Source organism: Equus quagga, chromosome 5, assembly GCF_021613505.1.
Source record: "Equus quagga isolate Etosha38 chromosome 5, UCLA_HA_Equagga_1.0, whole genome shotgun sequence".
Classification (NCBI taxonomy): Eukaryota; Metazoa; Chordata; class Mammalia; order Perissodactyla; family Equidae; genus Equus; species Equus quagga.
In genome coordinates, this window is record NC_060271.1 from 20711747 (window position 1) to 20727593 (window position 15847).

Below are 15847 nucleotides of genomic sequence, written 5' to 3' on the forward strand. Positions count from 1 at the left end.
CTGGCCCTGAGATCATGATAATCTCTTACCCCGGGACCCGTTTGCCTTGACCTGTGACGTGGCTGCTGACCCACTTGAAGCAGATGTCCCACTGAACATCTTACCCCAGTGTCAGATACTCACATGGCCTGGGGGTGACCCGTGATTCAGCTCTCTGCACCCCTACTGCCCAGAGATCACAGACGGTGGAGTCTACTCACCCTGTGATAGAAGTCTAGTCTTTCCTGGAGACAGAGGTATGGAGGGGATGACCTCTGGAGCATCCCTCATGGGGACAGAGAATGTGACACACAGCCTGTACACTGGGGTCTCCAAGAAACTCTCTGTGTCCAGCTGAAGATGCCCTTGGAGGCTCCTAAGAGAGAGATGCCCATGCAAGGAGTGGCCTGGGGCCACCTCGAAACCTAGAGCTCATCCAGATACTCAAGGGAGTGTGCATAAAAGTGGTCTGCGCATCCCAGAGCCCTGGGGGTGCTCTCAGGCTGGGGTGGTTGGCATAGCTGTACAAATATGGGGAGTGGCCCAGCCCAGCCCAGCCCAGCTGCACCGGCTGAAAATCCAGCCCCATGCTTGGCGGCCTGAAAACAGGGCCAGCACCTCCTGCTGAAAGCGCTGGCCCCTGCCAGTCTGCAAGTCTGTTGTCAGGGCAACAGCTCTTTGAGTGACAGGCAGGTACCAAGGCGTGAGCGCAGGAACATCCGACTGCTGGACCCGAGACCCTGACGAGAGGGGTTTCTCCCCCTCTTTCCTTTCCCTGGAATCTGGATGTGGCAGAGAGCACAGAGACGTGTGGGCTGCCCCTGAACCCTCTCCTCTTCTCTCCTATCCTGAACCCCGGGGTTAGGTGCTAAGGGCACCTTACCCTGGACGCACAGATGGCCAGAGCCTGGACTCCACCCTCTCTGGCCTCTCAGAGCCGCAGGCAGCCTTCTCTATCCCTGAGGCTGAAACAGCAGCAGCAAGCGGCTGGCAGCCTGGCCTCCCGCCCTCTCCCTGCCCAGCCCCAGCCTCTGTTCAGGTTCCGCTCTTCCATGAGCTCATGAAAAATTCATCCGCCCAAACCTCAGCTCGCACACCAAGAACACACACCCGACTCGCCCCTGGGGGCCCTGCTGTTGAAGCTTCAGCGTTCTTTTGGCTGCTGAAGCGAGTGGTGGTGTGGGCATGCATGTGGGTACCTGTGCGGGTGTGGGATTGGTTATGCATGGGTGTCTGGATACGCACCGATGGCTGAATTTGTGCCGTGCGCGCATCGTGACCCACTTAGATTCAACTGTCAGCCGGGCTGGATCCGTGGCACCCAGCAGCGGGAGAGGGGAGAAGCTAAAAGAGGCCAGGATGCCAGCTGGGAGAACCAGCCCAGGCGGGGGACCACTCTGGGCCCCACTTGCTGGGAGGGCAGAACTCCTAATGCCCTGTCCTGGTTCTGACTGGCGGAAGCCAAGGCCTTGGGTCCAGGGCCCTTGGCCTCTGTGTCCGAGCAGGGCTGGGCAGACAGAACATCCGAGAACGTGGTATATTTGTGCCAGTGGCCTTGTGGGCACATGTGCGTGCATATGTGGGTGTGTATTGATGCTGCCGAAGTCAGAAGGGGGCTTGGGAACTCAGCTATTAGGCAGCTAACGCCTACCTGCTTTCCCCATGACCCCCTCCACCAACTCCACAGGTGCTATCAGCGGGAGAAGCTTAGCACCAGGCCCGCCTTTCACACTGATATTAGTGATCGGAGAGAAACGAGACTAAGAGCCTTGGCAAAGAAAAGTCGGAAAAGGTTATTTTTCTGGACCCCTGTTTCCTGTGACTTGTTGAAGAGAAATATTACCCCTGCTTCTCCGGCTGTTCTCCCAGAGCAATAGGAGAGCGTGAAGTTATGAAATTGAGGGCACCTTCACTGAGCAATCGATTAGCAGCCGAGAGAGCTTGTGAATTGGCTGTCTGGACATTTCCAGTAATAAATTGTGAAATAGTCCATGAATAAGTAGTTGGCGGAGTTCAGAATTACCCCCTAGGAAATGCTGCAGGTCTAGAGACACATTACGAAGGCGAGCACCATTTTAATGCTCTGGGCTTTGGCTGTTAAATATGCATGCCATCCGCAGAGCACTTCCCGAAATTAATGGCATTTTACAGCTGCTCCGAAGGCAGCGTATTTATATGGAGATGTATAGATTCTGGGGCTGCGGTGGCTTCACAGATGAAGTGCTAATTTTAGAGGATAGGGCCCGGGAGGGGCTGGGGAGGGGGTCAGGAAGGGAGCGATCTCGGGGACCTTTCCCAAAATGGTTTTCCGCCTGCCAGCCGTGATTTTTCACCTTTGGTGACATTGGGCATGGTCTCTAGGCTGGAGAGGCCGCTGCAGTAACAGCCCACCCGGCACACAGAAAGAAGATGATAATGATATTAATATTAATAATAATAATAATATTGCAACTTATGTATGCCAGGCACTGTTCTAAGTGCTTTTCATAGATTGACTCATTTAATGCTCACAACAGTCCTGTAAGTTAGGTTCTTTTTTCTTTTTTTTTTTTTTTTAGGGAAGACCAGCCCTGAGCTAACTACCGCCAGTCCTCCTCTTTTTGCTGAGGAAGACTGGCCCTGAGCTAACATCTGTGCCCATCTTCCTCTACTTTATACATAGGACGCCTACCACAGCATGGCTTTTGCCAAGCGGTGCCATGTCCGCACCTGGGATCCCAACTAGCAAACCCCGGGCCACTGAGAAGTGAAACATGTGCACTTCACCACTGTGCCACTGGGCCGGCCCCAGAAGGTTCTATTCTTAGCCCCATTTTACAAAAGGTGGTAGATTTTGCCCAGGGAATCTACGTGTGGTGGGTGATTCCCCTGAGAAAGATGAGACCTTCTCTCCAATTCTTTCCTTGAGCAAATATCAGGGCCACCAGGTGCGGTGGTGCAGTTCGTTCACTGCACAAGAGCAGCTGACCAAATGGATGAGTTAGGATTGAAACCCCACCCAGGCCCTGCTCACCAGGCCCTCTGTCGGGGTTTGGGCAGCACCTTCCCAGAGACTAATTTGCACCCAGGCAATATACGCTCTAGCCCAAGTCCCCTTTCCTCCAGGCAGCCACAGCACCTTCCCCACACGGCCCCTCCTGGACTCTTCTCTCCAGCCTTGTGAGCTGCCTGCTTGGTTGGCAGTGGGGATGGGAGGCACTGAGGTTTAGCATGGAGTCTAGCCAAAGGACCCAGCCTTCCACCCCGTTAGACTGAGAAGTGGTTTTCTCAGAATCCCCGGGGAGGCAGGAACCCTTGGGGAGGCAGACGCTCCCCAGCCGTTTCTCTGCAGCCTCTCGCAAGACCGTGAAGATCTGCAGTAAATCAGTCCTGGGTGGGGTGGGACTTTGAGAGGTAGCACTGCCCGGAAGCCAGAGCCCACCTGCCACAGCTAGAGCCTGGCGAGAGGCTGCTGGTGGGTTTCTGCGCCCAAGGACCTCCGATGAGGGTCTTTGCCGGGGCTTCCATTGCTCATCCCGCTCGAGGGGCCCATGATGTGAAAGGAGTGTCCCCACCAGCTGAGAGGACAATGAAACGCCTCCATAATCAGGTGCCTGCCCTTCCTGTGGGCAGGTGGACATGAGGTTCCTAGCACTTGTGCCTTCTGTCAGCTAACTGATGTCACCCGTCGGCTGAAGGCTGGAGACATTCTGACACGTGGGCGTGCCGAGGTGGCTTTGGGGAAGGTGAAGGCCCAGAAAGAGGCCAAGGAGCTACAGTCAGGAAGGATTGGACGTGGACTCCTTCTGACTGTCGTTCAGGTCCTCTGTGACCTTGGGTAACTTACTGACCTTCTCTGAGCCTCAGTTTGCTCATCTATCAAATGGGGTAATGGCACCTGTCTTGTAAGCTGTGAGGCTTAAATCAAACAGCCTATGAGAAAGAGTGTAAATCCGTGCCTGGTGCGCAGCAGGAACCCGGAAATGTTGATTTAGCTGAGGCATCAGCTTGTCCACCGCAGACTCGGGACAGGGACTTGTAAGTGAAGCCGGGTGGATGGAGCCAGCAGAAACATGGACTTGTGTGTCGACCTGGATTCTGGGACAGTGCTGCGGGCCTGGCTTTTGCCACGTCAGAGCCCACACTTCTTCACTCTGTGCATCTCAAACTAGACGAGGTCAAGAGCCACTTTCTGCGGTTTCTCCTGCCTCCTCTCAGTCATGCTTCACAAGGTCGCCGGGGGTTTGTTTCTGAATGAGAAATCTGACGAAGTCCTTCACTGGCCCACATGGCCTGCGAGGGAGGGAGCCTGTCGTGGGACAGCTGTCACCTGTGCTCAGGCCCCACAAGCTACCTTCTGAGGACCCCCTGCCCACCAGGGAGAGGCACCCCTGACTCAGGGCCTCTGGACAGGGAGGTGGTTCAGAGCTCGCACCCTGGGGCCACGTCAACCTGAGTTCACATCCTCTCTATGCCAGCTGGCTGGGCTCGCACCGGTCACTTTTCGTGTATTCACTTTCTGCATCCATACAGTGGGATTATTAGTATCTACCCCTGAAAGGTTGAATTTGAGGTTAAATGAAGCAATACCGGCTACTCTCTGTTGAGCTCGCCGGGTTTGCTGGGCTCCGTGCTTGGTCCTCCATAGTCACTGACTCATTTACTGATCCACTAGTGCCTGGCATGTCCACATACAAATGCAAGCTGCACGGCTATCAGCAATCACTCACCCGGGGACTGGGGTCCTCGGAAAGCAAGAAAGGTCTCAGAGGGTGTGTAGATGTAACCTTGTAAACAGGAGCTGGGGGAGAAGGCCGGGAGGATCCTCGATGAAGGGCCTTCTGCAGCGGTGTGGTCACTCATGAGCAGACTCCAGAATCCCCTGGATGGCTTCTTAAAATCAGGTTGCTGGGCCCCACCCCGGAGTTCCTGGTTCAGTAGGCCTGGATGGAGCCGAGAACGTGCGTTTCTGACAAGTCCCCCGGTGATGCTGCTGGTGCAGGGACCACGGTTTGAGAACCACTGGCCTATGTTGATGGTGTAGCAGAGAGCATTGGGTTTGGAATCAGACAGTCTTGAGTTCAAATCCCTGTTCCACCACTTACTAGCTCGGTGACCATTAGACAATTAAATCAATAAATACTTACTGAGCCCCCACCTCGTGCCAGGGACTGCCAGTGGGTGGCCGTCTACAAGGCACAAAGTTGGCTCTCGGGAAAGGCACTTCCCCTCTCCTCACTTAGCAGGCCCTTCTTCGGAGCCCCCCCAAAGGCGGCGTAGAACACCTCTGCAGGGGACCTGGCCACAGCTCTGCGGCCTCAGCCCGCCTCTCCCTGCCCACTCGGCCTTCGTCAGCCCTTCCCCCGTTTGTCCCTGCAGGAGGAGCCATTCATCATGTTCCGGAAGTCCGACAGGACTCTGTTCGGGAATGATCGGTTTGAGGGCTATTGCATCGACCTGCTCAAGGAGCTGGCCCACATCCTGGGCTTCTCCTATGAGATCCGGCTGGTGGAGGACGGCAAGTACGGGGCGCAGGATGACAAGGGCCAGTGGAACGGGATGATCAAGGAGCTCATCGACCACGTAAGTGGGGCGGGACCCCGGGGGGCTTGGCCAACTCCTGTGTGCACGTTGGGATGGGGCATCCTGGCAGGTGAGGGCCCCGGAGGCAGGGGAGGTGGGGACAAAGGCTGTGACTCTAGGCCTGTCTTGCTCACGTGCCCCGACTCCCAGACATTCCCTTCATACAAGTTCACACGCACTGGCCCCCTTCTAAATCAGAGCTTTCCCTGCTGGCATCCTTGATGAGCTCACTCTGGAGGAGTCCCTCAGCTCCTCCCTGCCTGCCTTCTGCTCCTTTAAGAGCTACCCAAGGATGCCCCAGCCATGTGGGCGAGGTGCCAGTACAAACCCTTCACCAAACTCTGGGACACAGAGATAGATCCGTCACTGCCTTGAGTTCCTTTGGGTCCAGTGGGGAGCAGGTGGTCCAGGGAACCGAGGCCGGGGATGAAAGGATGATGAGCAAGGCTCCGCTAGGAGGTTCCGAGAAGGCAGACTTGAACTCTGCCTGAGATGCGGAGAGGACCCAGGGGAGCCAGAAGCCAAAGCAGGGAGGTGGAGATTTGGGGAGATGGAGCAGCTGTTGGGAGGGGCCTGGGCTTGACGGGACAGCGGGAGGAATCCAGAGAGAAAACAGTCTAGGGACACCAGAGGAGGCCCTGGGTTCGAGTCCCAGTTCCTCATTCGTTAGCTACGGTAACAGGGGCAAGTCACCGGACCTCTCTAAGTGGTCCCTCATCTGTCAAATGGGTGTTAATTCCTCCTTCCTCAGAGGATTGTCATGATTCTGGACAGGAAGTCCTAGGTGCAGGGCGCAGCCCACGGCAAGCCCTCAATACAAGGGAGGCTTGTAAGATGCAGTAAGCACACACATAGTAGCTAAGATCCCAGGCTTCGGCCCAGTAGATCTAGGGTTCAAGTCCCCCCTTTACCACCTAGTGGATGTGCCACCGGGTAAGTTCATCAACCTCGCCGAGCCTTACTTTCTTCACTTCTAAAACAGAAGTAATTAGCAAGTCCCAGAGCTCCTATAGTCGCAGGAATGAAACAAGGAGCCATTTGTACCGGCTCACCTGGCACATAGTACACATTGCCTGCCTTCCAGCTCAGGGCCTCAACTTTCCAGAAGCATTTTCTGTCAAAGACCTGCTAATGAATGCAAGGACCTGATCTAGAGCAGACTCCTAACCTCTCTGCCCTCATTTACCCTCGCAACAACCCAGCGAGGTACCTACTGCTCTTCCAGCCATTTCACAGACAAGGAAGCTAAGGCAGAGAGGGGCGGAGGCCCCCAGCTAGTGAGCAGTGGAGCTGGGACTGAAAGTGGTGGAGTCTTCAGAGGCTGTCTGCACCCAAAGCCCTGTGCTTCGAACTCGGCAAAGAGCCGGGGCCGAGGCAGGTTCATGCAGAAGGTCTTTGCAACCTGAAAAGGGTCGGTCAAAGGGACTCTTGTCACTTTGCCCTTCTGGGTGGGGCAGGCAGCCTCTGGGCCTTCTGTTAGCCTCCTGCCCCTGTCAGAGGGGAGCTGCCATACGGGGACCTTGGAGGCTGGAGCTCAGAGCAAGAAGACTCAGCAGAACCTTACCAGTCGTTTCCTAGGCCCCAGGAAATCAGGCTCCCGTGGAAGGCTGGTGGGAGAGGCTAAGGGTAAAGAGCGTGAACTCGGGCTGGGCTTGATTCCCACTCTGCCACTTACAAGCTGTGTGCTCCTGGACATGTTTCTTAACCTCTCTGGGCTTCAGTTTCCTCATCTGTAAAAGAGAATGTAATAGAACCTACCCCACAGGCTGTTGGGAGGACTAAGTTCATTACGCACATTACACAACGTACCTATGTACGTTACATGGTTGGCGCCGTGTCAGTACTTGCCCTTATTATTTTCATTTTTATCATTATGGTTATTCCTTCGAGGCTGGGGAGGGGGCTTCAGGAAGTCCCTCTATCTCCCTGAGCTCGTTTTTTGACGGTGAGTATATTAATACCTGCCCTGCGTTCTTCTCAGCTTGTTGTGCAGCTCAGAAGAGACAACTGGTGGGGAAGCAGCTCCTAGATTGTGGAATTCAGTATAAACGGAAGGGAGTGGTGTTGTCACCGTTATTAGTAATAACTGTAATTATTATGGAAATTAGTCCGCAGGCCCCAGAGACATCTCCATCCGTCAGCTCCCCCTGTGCGGGGTGAGCGGGGCTCCAGGTGGGTTCTGAGCCTGTCGTTTGCAGAGGCGAGCTGGGCTGGGAAGGGAGAGGGGGTCACGAGGAGGGTGGAGGCCACTTGCGGAAGTGAGCAGGGCTGATGCTACTCCTGCCACCCACAGCATCTCCAGCGGTCCGAGAGCTTTGAAGAGCGGTTTGCAAGGGGATGGATCAGAAAAACTCAGCAGCAGGCAGACGCTCCTAAGCTGACCCTCAGCAGGGGAAAGAAAGGGCCTCCTCCGTGGCCTCCGTGTGGCCCTGGCTCCGTCAAGGCCGCAGACCCTGGCAGCACATGCAGGGGTCCTTGTTAAACTCCCTTCCCTCCAATGGATGAGCCTATTAATCCTAGCTTGGTGCCATTTTTAATAACATCATAACCATTTATTAGTGTCGTCAGGTAATTAGTCTTCTCACTAGCTCATAGAAAGCGTGGTAAAGGCTTGGTAATATTATTACTTCCTTATTAGGGATCTGAACGCAGAAGTAAAAATGATGAATGCCCGCCTTTGCAAGGATCTGCCCCCCGAGGCCCATTTGGGGGCCCTGGGTGGAGCCTCTGACCAACGGGACTTAAGATGTCCTTCCCTGCGCATGCCCCCCCCCCCCCCGTCCCATGCCGCACGGCCTTCCAAGGAGCCAGGGTTATGGAGGCAGATGGGGCACCTCAAGGGTGTGTCCCCCTCCTGCTGACACACCCGCCTCCCCCAAGTCACCTCTAACTATGGGAGCAACAAACGTGACTGGACAGAGCAGTGATGTCTCCATCCGTCACCCCATCTCTCTCCTAAATTGTCACTCTCTCCGTTTCACCACCTGCTCCCTCTCATTTCCCCTCTCTGGAAAGTCTTCTACTCACATCCATGCCTTAAATTATTCCCGTGTGTTTTAATGACTTTGGAATCCAGTAGAGATGGGTTCAGATTCCAGGTCTAGCACGTTTTAGCTGACAGTGGGAAAGCTAGTCAACCTCTCTGGCCTCCATTTCCACATCTATGAAATGGGAATCGTAAAAAAGCCTTCTGCCCAGGGTTCATGGGCAGATTTGATGAGACATGGCACAAAGATGCTTGACAGAGTGCCAGGTGCTCAGAAAATGCTCAGCACATGGGAGCGGTCCTGCTTGTCACCATCTCCTCCAGGGGCAGCCCTGCTGTCTAAAGTATGCACACGGATGAACACGATGGCAGTGGGAGAGCTGGCCCCTCAGCCATGGTCATCTTGGTGGGCCACAGTGATCCAGGATCTAGACCTTGCCCCTCTGACTCCAAATAGGAGTCCCAAGAAACTGACTCCCATTGATCAGACTCATAGGGGACTGAGGTACATACCAAGGCGTCACCCCCTTACTTTACTTAGGGCATTGGTCTTTCCCGATACCTGCCCTCCAGAGCTTCTGTCCTGGCATCAGGTGCCCAGGATCCTGCTGGGGAGTGTGGAGGCAGAGCCCTGACTGTGGAGGGCCTGAAGCCAAGAGGAGAGGATGCTGCTGGAGAGGCGGGCAAGAGACAAGCCTTGAACAGCCTTGGGTGCTAACCTGAGCAATTGGATCTTAATCCTGAGGGCTACGAAGCACAACTGAAAGATGTGGAACAAGCAGGTGACATCAAATTGGCACCTGAGGAAAGTCACTGTGATCTTGGGCAACCCACTGCTGCCTGGAGGCCATCATGGGGCCTGGGCAAAGCAGAGCATGGTGGCCTTAGAGTATTGTGGTCAGAAAGGAGGGCAGTAGATGACACAGGATGGAGACAAGAAGGTAGAATTGATGAGATTGGTGATTGGTTGGATGGAGGAGGTGAGAGAAAGCAGGAATCAAGGACAAGGTGAGACATTCTAACTTGGACAGCAGGAGGGGGGTTGTCATGCCCAGATAAAGAGCCTCCTGGAAAAGTAGAGGATTCGGTGGGGGGGGGGGGGGGGGGGGGGCGGGGGCTGAGATCCCGTTGGGATTGGGGTCCCAGTAGGTGGCCGGCCACACGGCTGGGCTCTCAGAGAGGACAGAGCTGGAGCTGAGGTTTGGGAGTCATCCGCACAGCCTCAAGGGCAGCCTGGGAGACAGAGACAGAGACAGAGCAGGGGATCGCTGGGAGAGAAGAGACGAGGACGTGGGGCGAGACCCCAAACCACATAGAAGTGTCAGGAGGACTCCACAAGACACTGAGCTGGCAAGGCCAGAGAGGAAGGAGGGGAACCAGGAGAGCGTGAGTGATGAGGCCCCAGGAGGAGAAGCCACCAGAAAGGTGAGGACACGGGGTATAAGCAGCAAGGAGGGAGTCAAGGGAGATGAGAAATGAATGGCAGCCACGAATCAGCAGGGGTGTAGTCCAGGGGACAGGCTCGGCCCCAGCACAGGCTCCTTGAGCGCGCCTGGCCTGGCCTCCTGCAGACTGTTCTCAGAGACCCAGGAATTCCATCCTGGCTGGTCTCCCAGGCCCTTGAGTCAGAGGGAGGCGGGCAGGGAGGAGAGGGAGCAGGAGCCTGGCCTTAAGGGGTGCATACATGCCTTCCAGGCCACAAGAAGCCATTAGTTCTTTTAATTCTAAGTTGTTACGTCTCACTGCAGTATATAAGGAGACTTCCCTGGCTCACAGATGGAGCTGGACCAAGATGGGGTATGGAACAAGACAGAGACAAGGAGTGGTCCCGGGTGGCCCTGGCATGCCCTCCTTCCCCTGTGAAAGAAGCAGCACTTCCCAGATGCCCCCCTCTGCCTCCCGGTAACATGGAGCGCGGAGCAGGGAGGGCGGCCCAGCTCCAAGCGCCCATTTCCCCTGTCTGACTCTTCTTCCCGACGGTGGGCGCCTGATGGACTACTCTTGGCGGCCCAGCACCTGACATGGGGCCGGGCACACCGAGCAGGCACTGATGAATGAGCGTTGTGTGAATGAGCACATGGACTTGCACACCTTCCGCAGAGACACGGCTGTGGGGTCACGACTACTGAGCTTCCCATCCCAAGTGTGCGAGCAGAGGGTCTGGTGTCAAGACCCACCCACTGTGTTCCCCACCTTCCAGCCAGGAACCAGGTCTCAGTTCTGGCCTGCATGCATGGGTGTTAGGAGGGGCCCCAAACCCCTGACTGTGTGGCCAGGAAAGGCTCTGCCGGGCCACCTCCTTCAGGCTGACCAGTCTCCTTTGAAGCAAGGCATGCTGGGGGCTCACCTGGTACAGGTCAGAATCCTGGATGGGACAGGGCAGGTGAAGGCAGGCGAAACAGATGGTCTGCAAAGGTGGACTCTTGTCAAGGCAGCCAGGTTGCCCAGAGCAAGGACTGAGGTGCTCTGGAGGGGCTCAGGATCTGCCTGAGGATGACCAGGTAAGCAGGTGAGGGATGCAGGAAAGACTTGGGCCACATTGAGATTCACAGCAGAACTGTCAGCTGCCAGGACTCAGCAAGCAGGGACCAGCCTAGGAAAGATCTGGAAAGAGCCTGGCAGGAGATTGGGGTCCAGACAAGCAGGTGCAAGAAGAAGGTACAAGGCGGCAGTAGAGCTTCACGGGGGGAGGGGTTGTTGGAGGGAAGCTGGGGTCAGAGGGAGCAGCTGGACCACGCCAACCCTCCCTCTGAGCATCACCCATTCCTCCATTCATTCTGTAAAACTTTATGGGGCACTGTCTCAGCAGGCCCTGGGGCAGAGGCTTAGATGCCACTACTTGGTTAGTGGGTCTGATGCTGGGGAGAGGACGAGGGGTAGGGAAGTGGAGCAGGAGGGAGGGGAAGCCAAGACAAGGATGCATTATTGAGCCAATCACCACTGAGTGCCTGATCCCATGTCTGCACCCTAGAAGAGATTTACAAAGTGTGTCTTGGGACCATCTCTCACGGTGAGGGGAGAAGGAGGAACAGCTTTTCCACTGGCTCCTGACTTCCATGCATTTCTGGGTTTGGCATGGCTGGGCTGGAAGCCAGTCAGGACCCTGCAGCAGCGTCCCTGTGAAGTTGTAGGGCCAGCAGTGAGGGGCAAGAGGTGCCCAGGTGGGCAGGAGGTGAGATGCTGTCAGCTTGGTGCTGCATGAGGCTGGTCGGAGCCAGAGGGTCTGATCTGGTGCGTGAGAGGGTCTGAGTCAAGCACTGGTGATGTGTCAGACCTGGGGCACTGACTAGAGATATGGGAGCAACCGAGGAAGACGTGGTCCCTGCCTGCAGGAAGAAACAGTGAATCAGCCAAGTTACATTTCATTAAAATTTTGATCGGTGCTGCAAAGGCACTTATGCACAGGGGACTTCGGGGTATAAAACAGGGGAAATGGCTCAGGCTTCCCCGCAGAAGTGGCTCTTGAGCTGAGACTTGAAGGATGTGGAAGCCATGTCCAGGGCATGGGTAGGGGTACCTGCCTGGGTGGGGGTACTGAGGTTGCTGACGGCTCTGCCCTCGTCAGGAGCCCTGTGGCATTGGCAGGACAGTGCTGGGGCCGGCCCTGGGTGGACACCAACCTTGTGGACACGCAGGGAATGGGGACTCTTTTAGAGGTGGGAATGGAGGTGTGTCACATGCCCTGTAATATGCCACGAAGCAGGGGACACCTGCTGAGCCATCCTAAAAGACAGATGCAGGACAGCCCCTGCTGGGACTCAGGACTCGGGCCATTCTCCTAGGGCTGGGAAAGGCACAGGCTTCGTTTCTCACTGCCAGGCATCCAGCTGCTCAGGAAGCCTGGGTGAAGCATGGGTGCATGACCCCTCAGTCAACACTTAGGAATTTTCTAGCAATTGTCCCATCTCTTTAGATATATATTGGCTTTTCTGAGGTTATCAATGGTCACTGTGCTGATCGCGAAGTGTGGCAGCTGGCTGGTGGGACATCAGCAGATACCACCCCTGGCTCAATGTACGCCCCCGAAAACTGCAGTGTGGCAGCCCCGAGGGAGTGCTTGCTGGGGGACCTTTCTACACAGGTGGATCCACAGCTGGATCCATCCAATGTTCATTCGATTTATTGTTAAGCCCCATGCTAGGGGCTGTGGATACGGCAGCGAACCAAATAAGCAGAATCACTTCCCTGAGCCTCAGGATCTTACATTCTCGTGGAGGAAACAGACAGTAATCTATGAGCATGTGATAGATGTAACTATTCAGCCAGGATAAGCGTTCTGAGAGAGGAACGGGTCCAGGTAACAGAGCGGCCCTGGCTCGCAGACTGGGGCCTGGGCTGAGAGGGCTCACGGATCAGAAACCAGTGGGGAGTTGCTGCTCATCCACCCCAGGGAGCCCTGGAGGAAGGTCCTAGAGACTCGGAGAGGTATGGGCAGCTCCCGAAGTGCCGTCCCACCCCCTTGGCCAGCAGCATTCAGAGAAAGCCAGGGAGAGGGGTCTAGGTCATTTCTGGCTCCCTGGGGTGCAGCAGAAGATGCTACATGAGTGGTCAGTGATGGAGGGTGTAGACATGGGAAGATGTCCCCCAACACCTCTCATGGGCATGAGACTGCACTCTGGTCTCCCAGCCTCCAGGTAGGCTGGCAGGTGTGACAGGAAGATCTGGTCTCAAAGACAAACCCTCATCGTCCCACTGTGTCCCATCTGCCTCCCAACCAGGGAACAGACCTTGGTTCTGGCCTGTATGCATTGGGTCCAACCTGTGTCTGCAAGGGGAGGCTCTGCCCATGCTCTCTCCCCCAGCCTGGGCCAGGACACTTCAAAGCAAGGCATGCTGGGAGCTTGCCTGGGGGCGAGGCAGAGTCCTGGATGGAGCAGGACAGGCTGGGGGCAGGTGAAACAGATGGACCGCAAAGGTGGACCCTCCCCAGGGGAGCCAGGTAGCCCAGGGTGGTTGGGAAGCGCTGAGGAGCTGAAGATGTCGCTAGGACCCGCCTGAGGAGGCCCATGAGGACAGGTGAGGGCTATCAGTGAATGCTAGAGACCACTGATAAGTCCGAAGTAAAGGGGCCCACCAGGGGCCAGGGCCCAGGGAGCAGGGTCCAAACTCTGGAGGGAGGCTGGGGAGGACAGGCAGGGGGCAGGACCCAGGCAGACTGGCGGGGGTCAGTGTGGCTTCAGGAAGAAGGGGAGTGCAGAGCAGGGAAACTGAGACCAGAGCTCAGCCTACTAGGCTGGGGTAAGGCTTGATCAGGACCATGGGGGTACTTTGATGCTCAGTTCTCCCACAAAACTTTCCTGAGCCGCTTCTGAGCCCCGGGCTTTGTGCTAATGCTAGAGATGCATCATGAGGGAAATGGGCTGAGTCCCTGCCTTCCTGGAGCTCCTGGACCAGCGGAGGAGCTAGATGTTAAACAGTGACTTACAAATAAGAGTTCAGTCGTGGTCAGGGCACTGAGGAGCCGTCCCGGGGGCTGTGGGAGCGTATAACTAGGACCCGACAGCCTGTGGGGTCGGGAGGGGTGCTCGCTGCCTCCAGCTCCTTGGGCTTTGCTGGGCAGAGCCTGTCTGGGCCGATGCTACCTGTGGGGCCCTATGGGGTTGGGGAGGAGAACCCTAGTGATAGGGGGTGGAGCTGTGGTGCATCCATCCCCGGGGCCCACGTGGCCACGAAGCAGGAAGGACCCGCGCATCCTTCCTAAGGACCGAGGTGCAGCCTGCAGGGACTGGGGACTCGGCGATTCTCCCTGGCTGAGCAGAGGCGTGGCATCATTCCTCGCTGTCAGGCCGTGAGGCTGCCATCAGCTTAGGGAGCCAGCGTGCGAATCTCAGGTGCTGGTGGTGGACCCATCCGTTGACCCTCGTGAATTTGCTAGCACTCATTTCCTCTTTATTCAGGGTTGTTGAGGCTGTTGGTTGTCAGGCTAATGTCTAGGGCCTTTCAAGGTGCACTGTGTTTTCTTAAGTTTGGAGGCTGGGGGGTCATCAGCAGACGCTGTCTGTGACTTGCTTTGCCCTCTTGTGAACTGCCGTGTGCTCCGCCAGCTGGCTCTGAGGACATGCTTGCTAGATGTCTCTCCTAAACCAGCAACATCCCCATTCCTTCAGTCCCCAACTGTCTACCGAGAGCCTGCTCTGGGCCAGGCACTGTGCTGGGCGTGGGACATAGAGTAGAAAAAAGACACATGCTCAGAGCCTGCTCTCATGAGCTTATGTTCCAGTGGGGGAGAAATCGCCCCCTGCCTCTAAAATCACACTCTGATCCACGATAAGAGCAAAAATACCTGGTGCCACGCAGGTAACCACCAGGGAGCCCTGATTTCCTTCAAGGATTTTGTCTGTGGAAGTGATGTTTGAGCTGAGATCTGAAGGAGAAGCAGGCATTAGCTAGACAAAGAATGTGGGGAGGAGGAAGTTCCAGGGAGAGAAAAGTACTGTGCAAAGGTCCTGAGGTGAGGGAGAACACGGGCTGAAAGAAGCCAGTAGGAAGAGGACGAGGGGAACGTAGTGGAAGGAAAGGCTGGGAAGGCAGACCAGCTAGATGTTCGCTTTCTGACGCCGTTGCCACTAGCCACATGGAGTTATTTACATTCAAGCATAAATTAATTAAAATTAGTTGAAATTATTTAATTTAAAATTCATTAAAGTTTACATTCAGTTCTTCAGTTACACAAACCACATTTCCATTTCTTGATGGCCACGTGTGGCTAGTGGTTACCATATTGGACAGCAAAGATATAGAACATTTCCATCGTTGCAGAAAGTTCTATTGGACAGCGCTGGCTAGATCATGAATGACTTAAGGAACCCATAATAAGAATTTTTCATCCTAAGGGCAGAGGGAAATCTTGGCATGTATTAAGCAGCATTGGGAATGGGGAAAGATCCCAGCCAGAGAAACGCCACTTTAGGAAAAGAGAAGAAAGTGAATTCCATGGATACGACATATCAGAGGTGTGGGCTGAAAGCCAGCAGGAAGAGCCCCGAGCACAGGTCCTGCATGAGTGGCAGGAGTGAGACTGGCTTCCTTGGGTGGCTATGGAAGCAGAAGGATCTGGAGGGAAGCGGGGCCGAATCAGCATGTTCCTGCAGCCACAGGGCTCCCGAGCCTGACCAAGCGATGGGAAGTATATGGTGGGGAGGCCCAGGGGCTGTCATGGTCAGGAGCCAGAGTCAAGTTCAGGTCTCTGGGAAGGCAGCTTGGGCTCAGGACAGGGCAGAGTGGGCCCAGCCGTAAAGCCTGCCCCTCGGAATGGCACAGGCGCTGGGGGGACCAGCAGCGGGAGGCGGAAGGAGCTCCAGGCATCCTGCCCGGGGGCTG

The 15847-nt window shown here is 55.7% G+C and overlaps 1 protein-coding gene across 1 annotated transcript in view; it reads left to right on the plus strand.

Annotated features, from left to right (window-relative positions):
• The window catches only part of GRIK3 (glutamate ionotropic receptor kainate type subunit 3), a 219204-nt gene that overhangs the window by 170932 nt on the left and 32425 nt on the right, over positions 1-15847 (plus strand). Inside the window, exon 10 of the mRNA XM_046660203.1 lies at positions 5338-5541. Coding sequence (XP_046516159.1) covers positions 5338-5541 — 204 coding nt within the window. The remainder of the gene's footprint in view (positions 1-5337; positions 5542-15847) is intronic.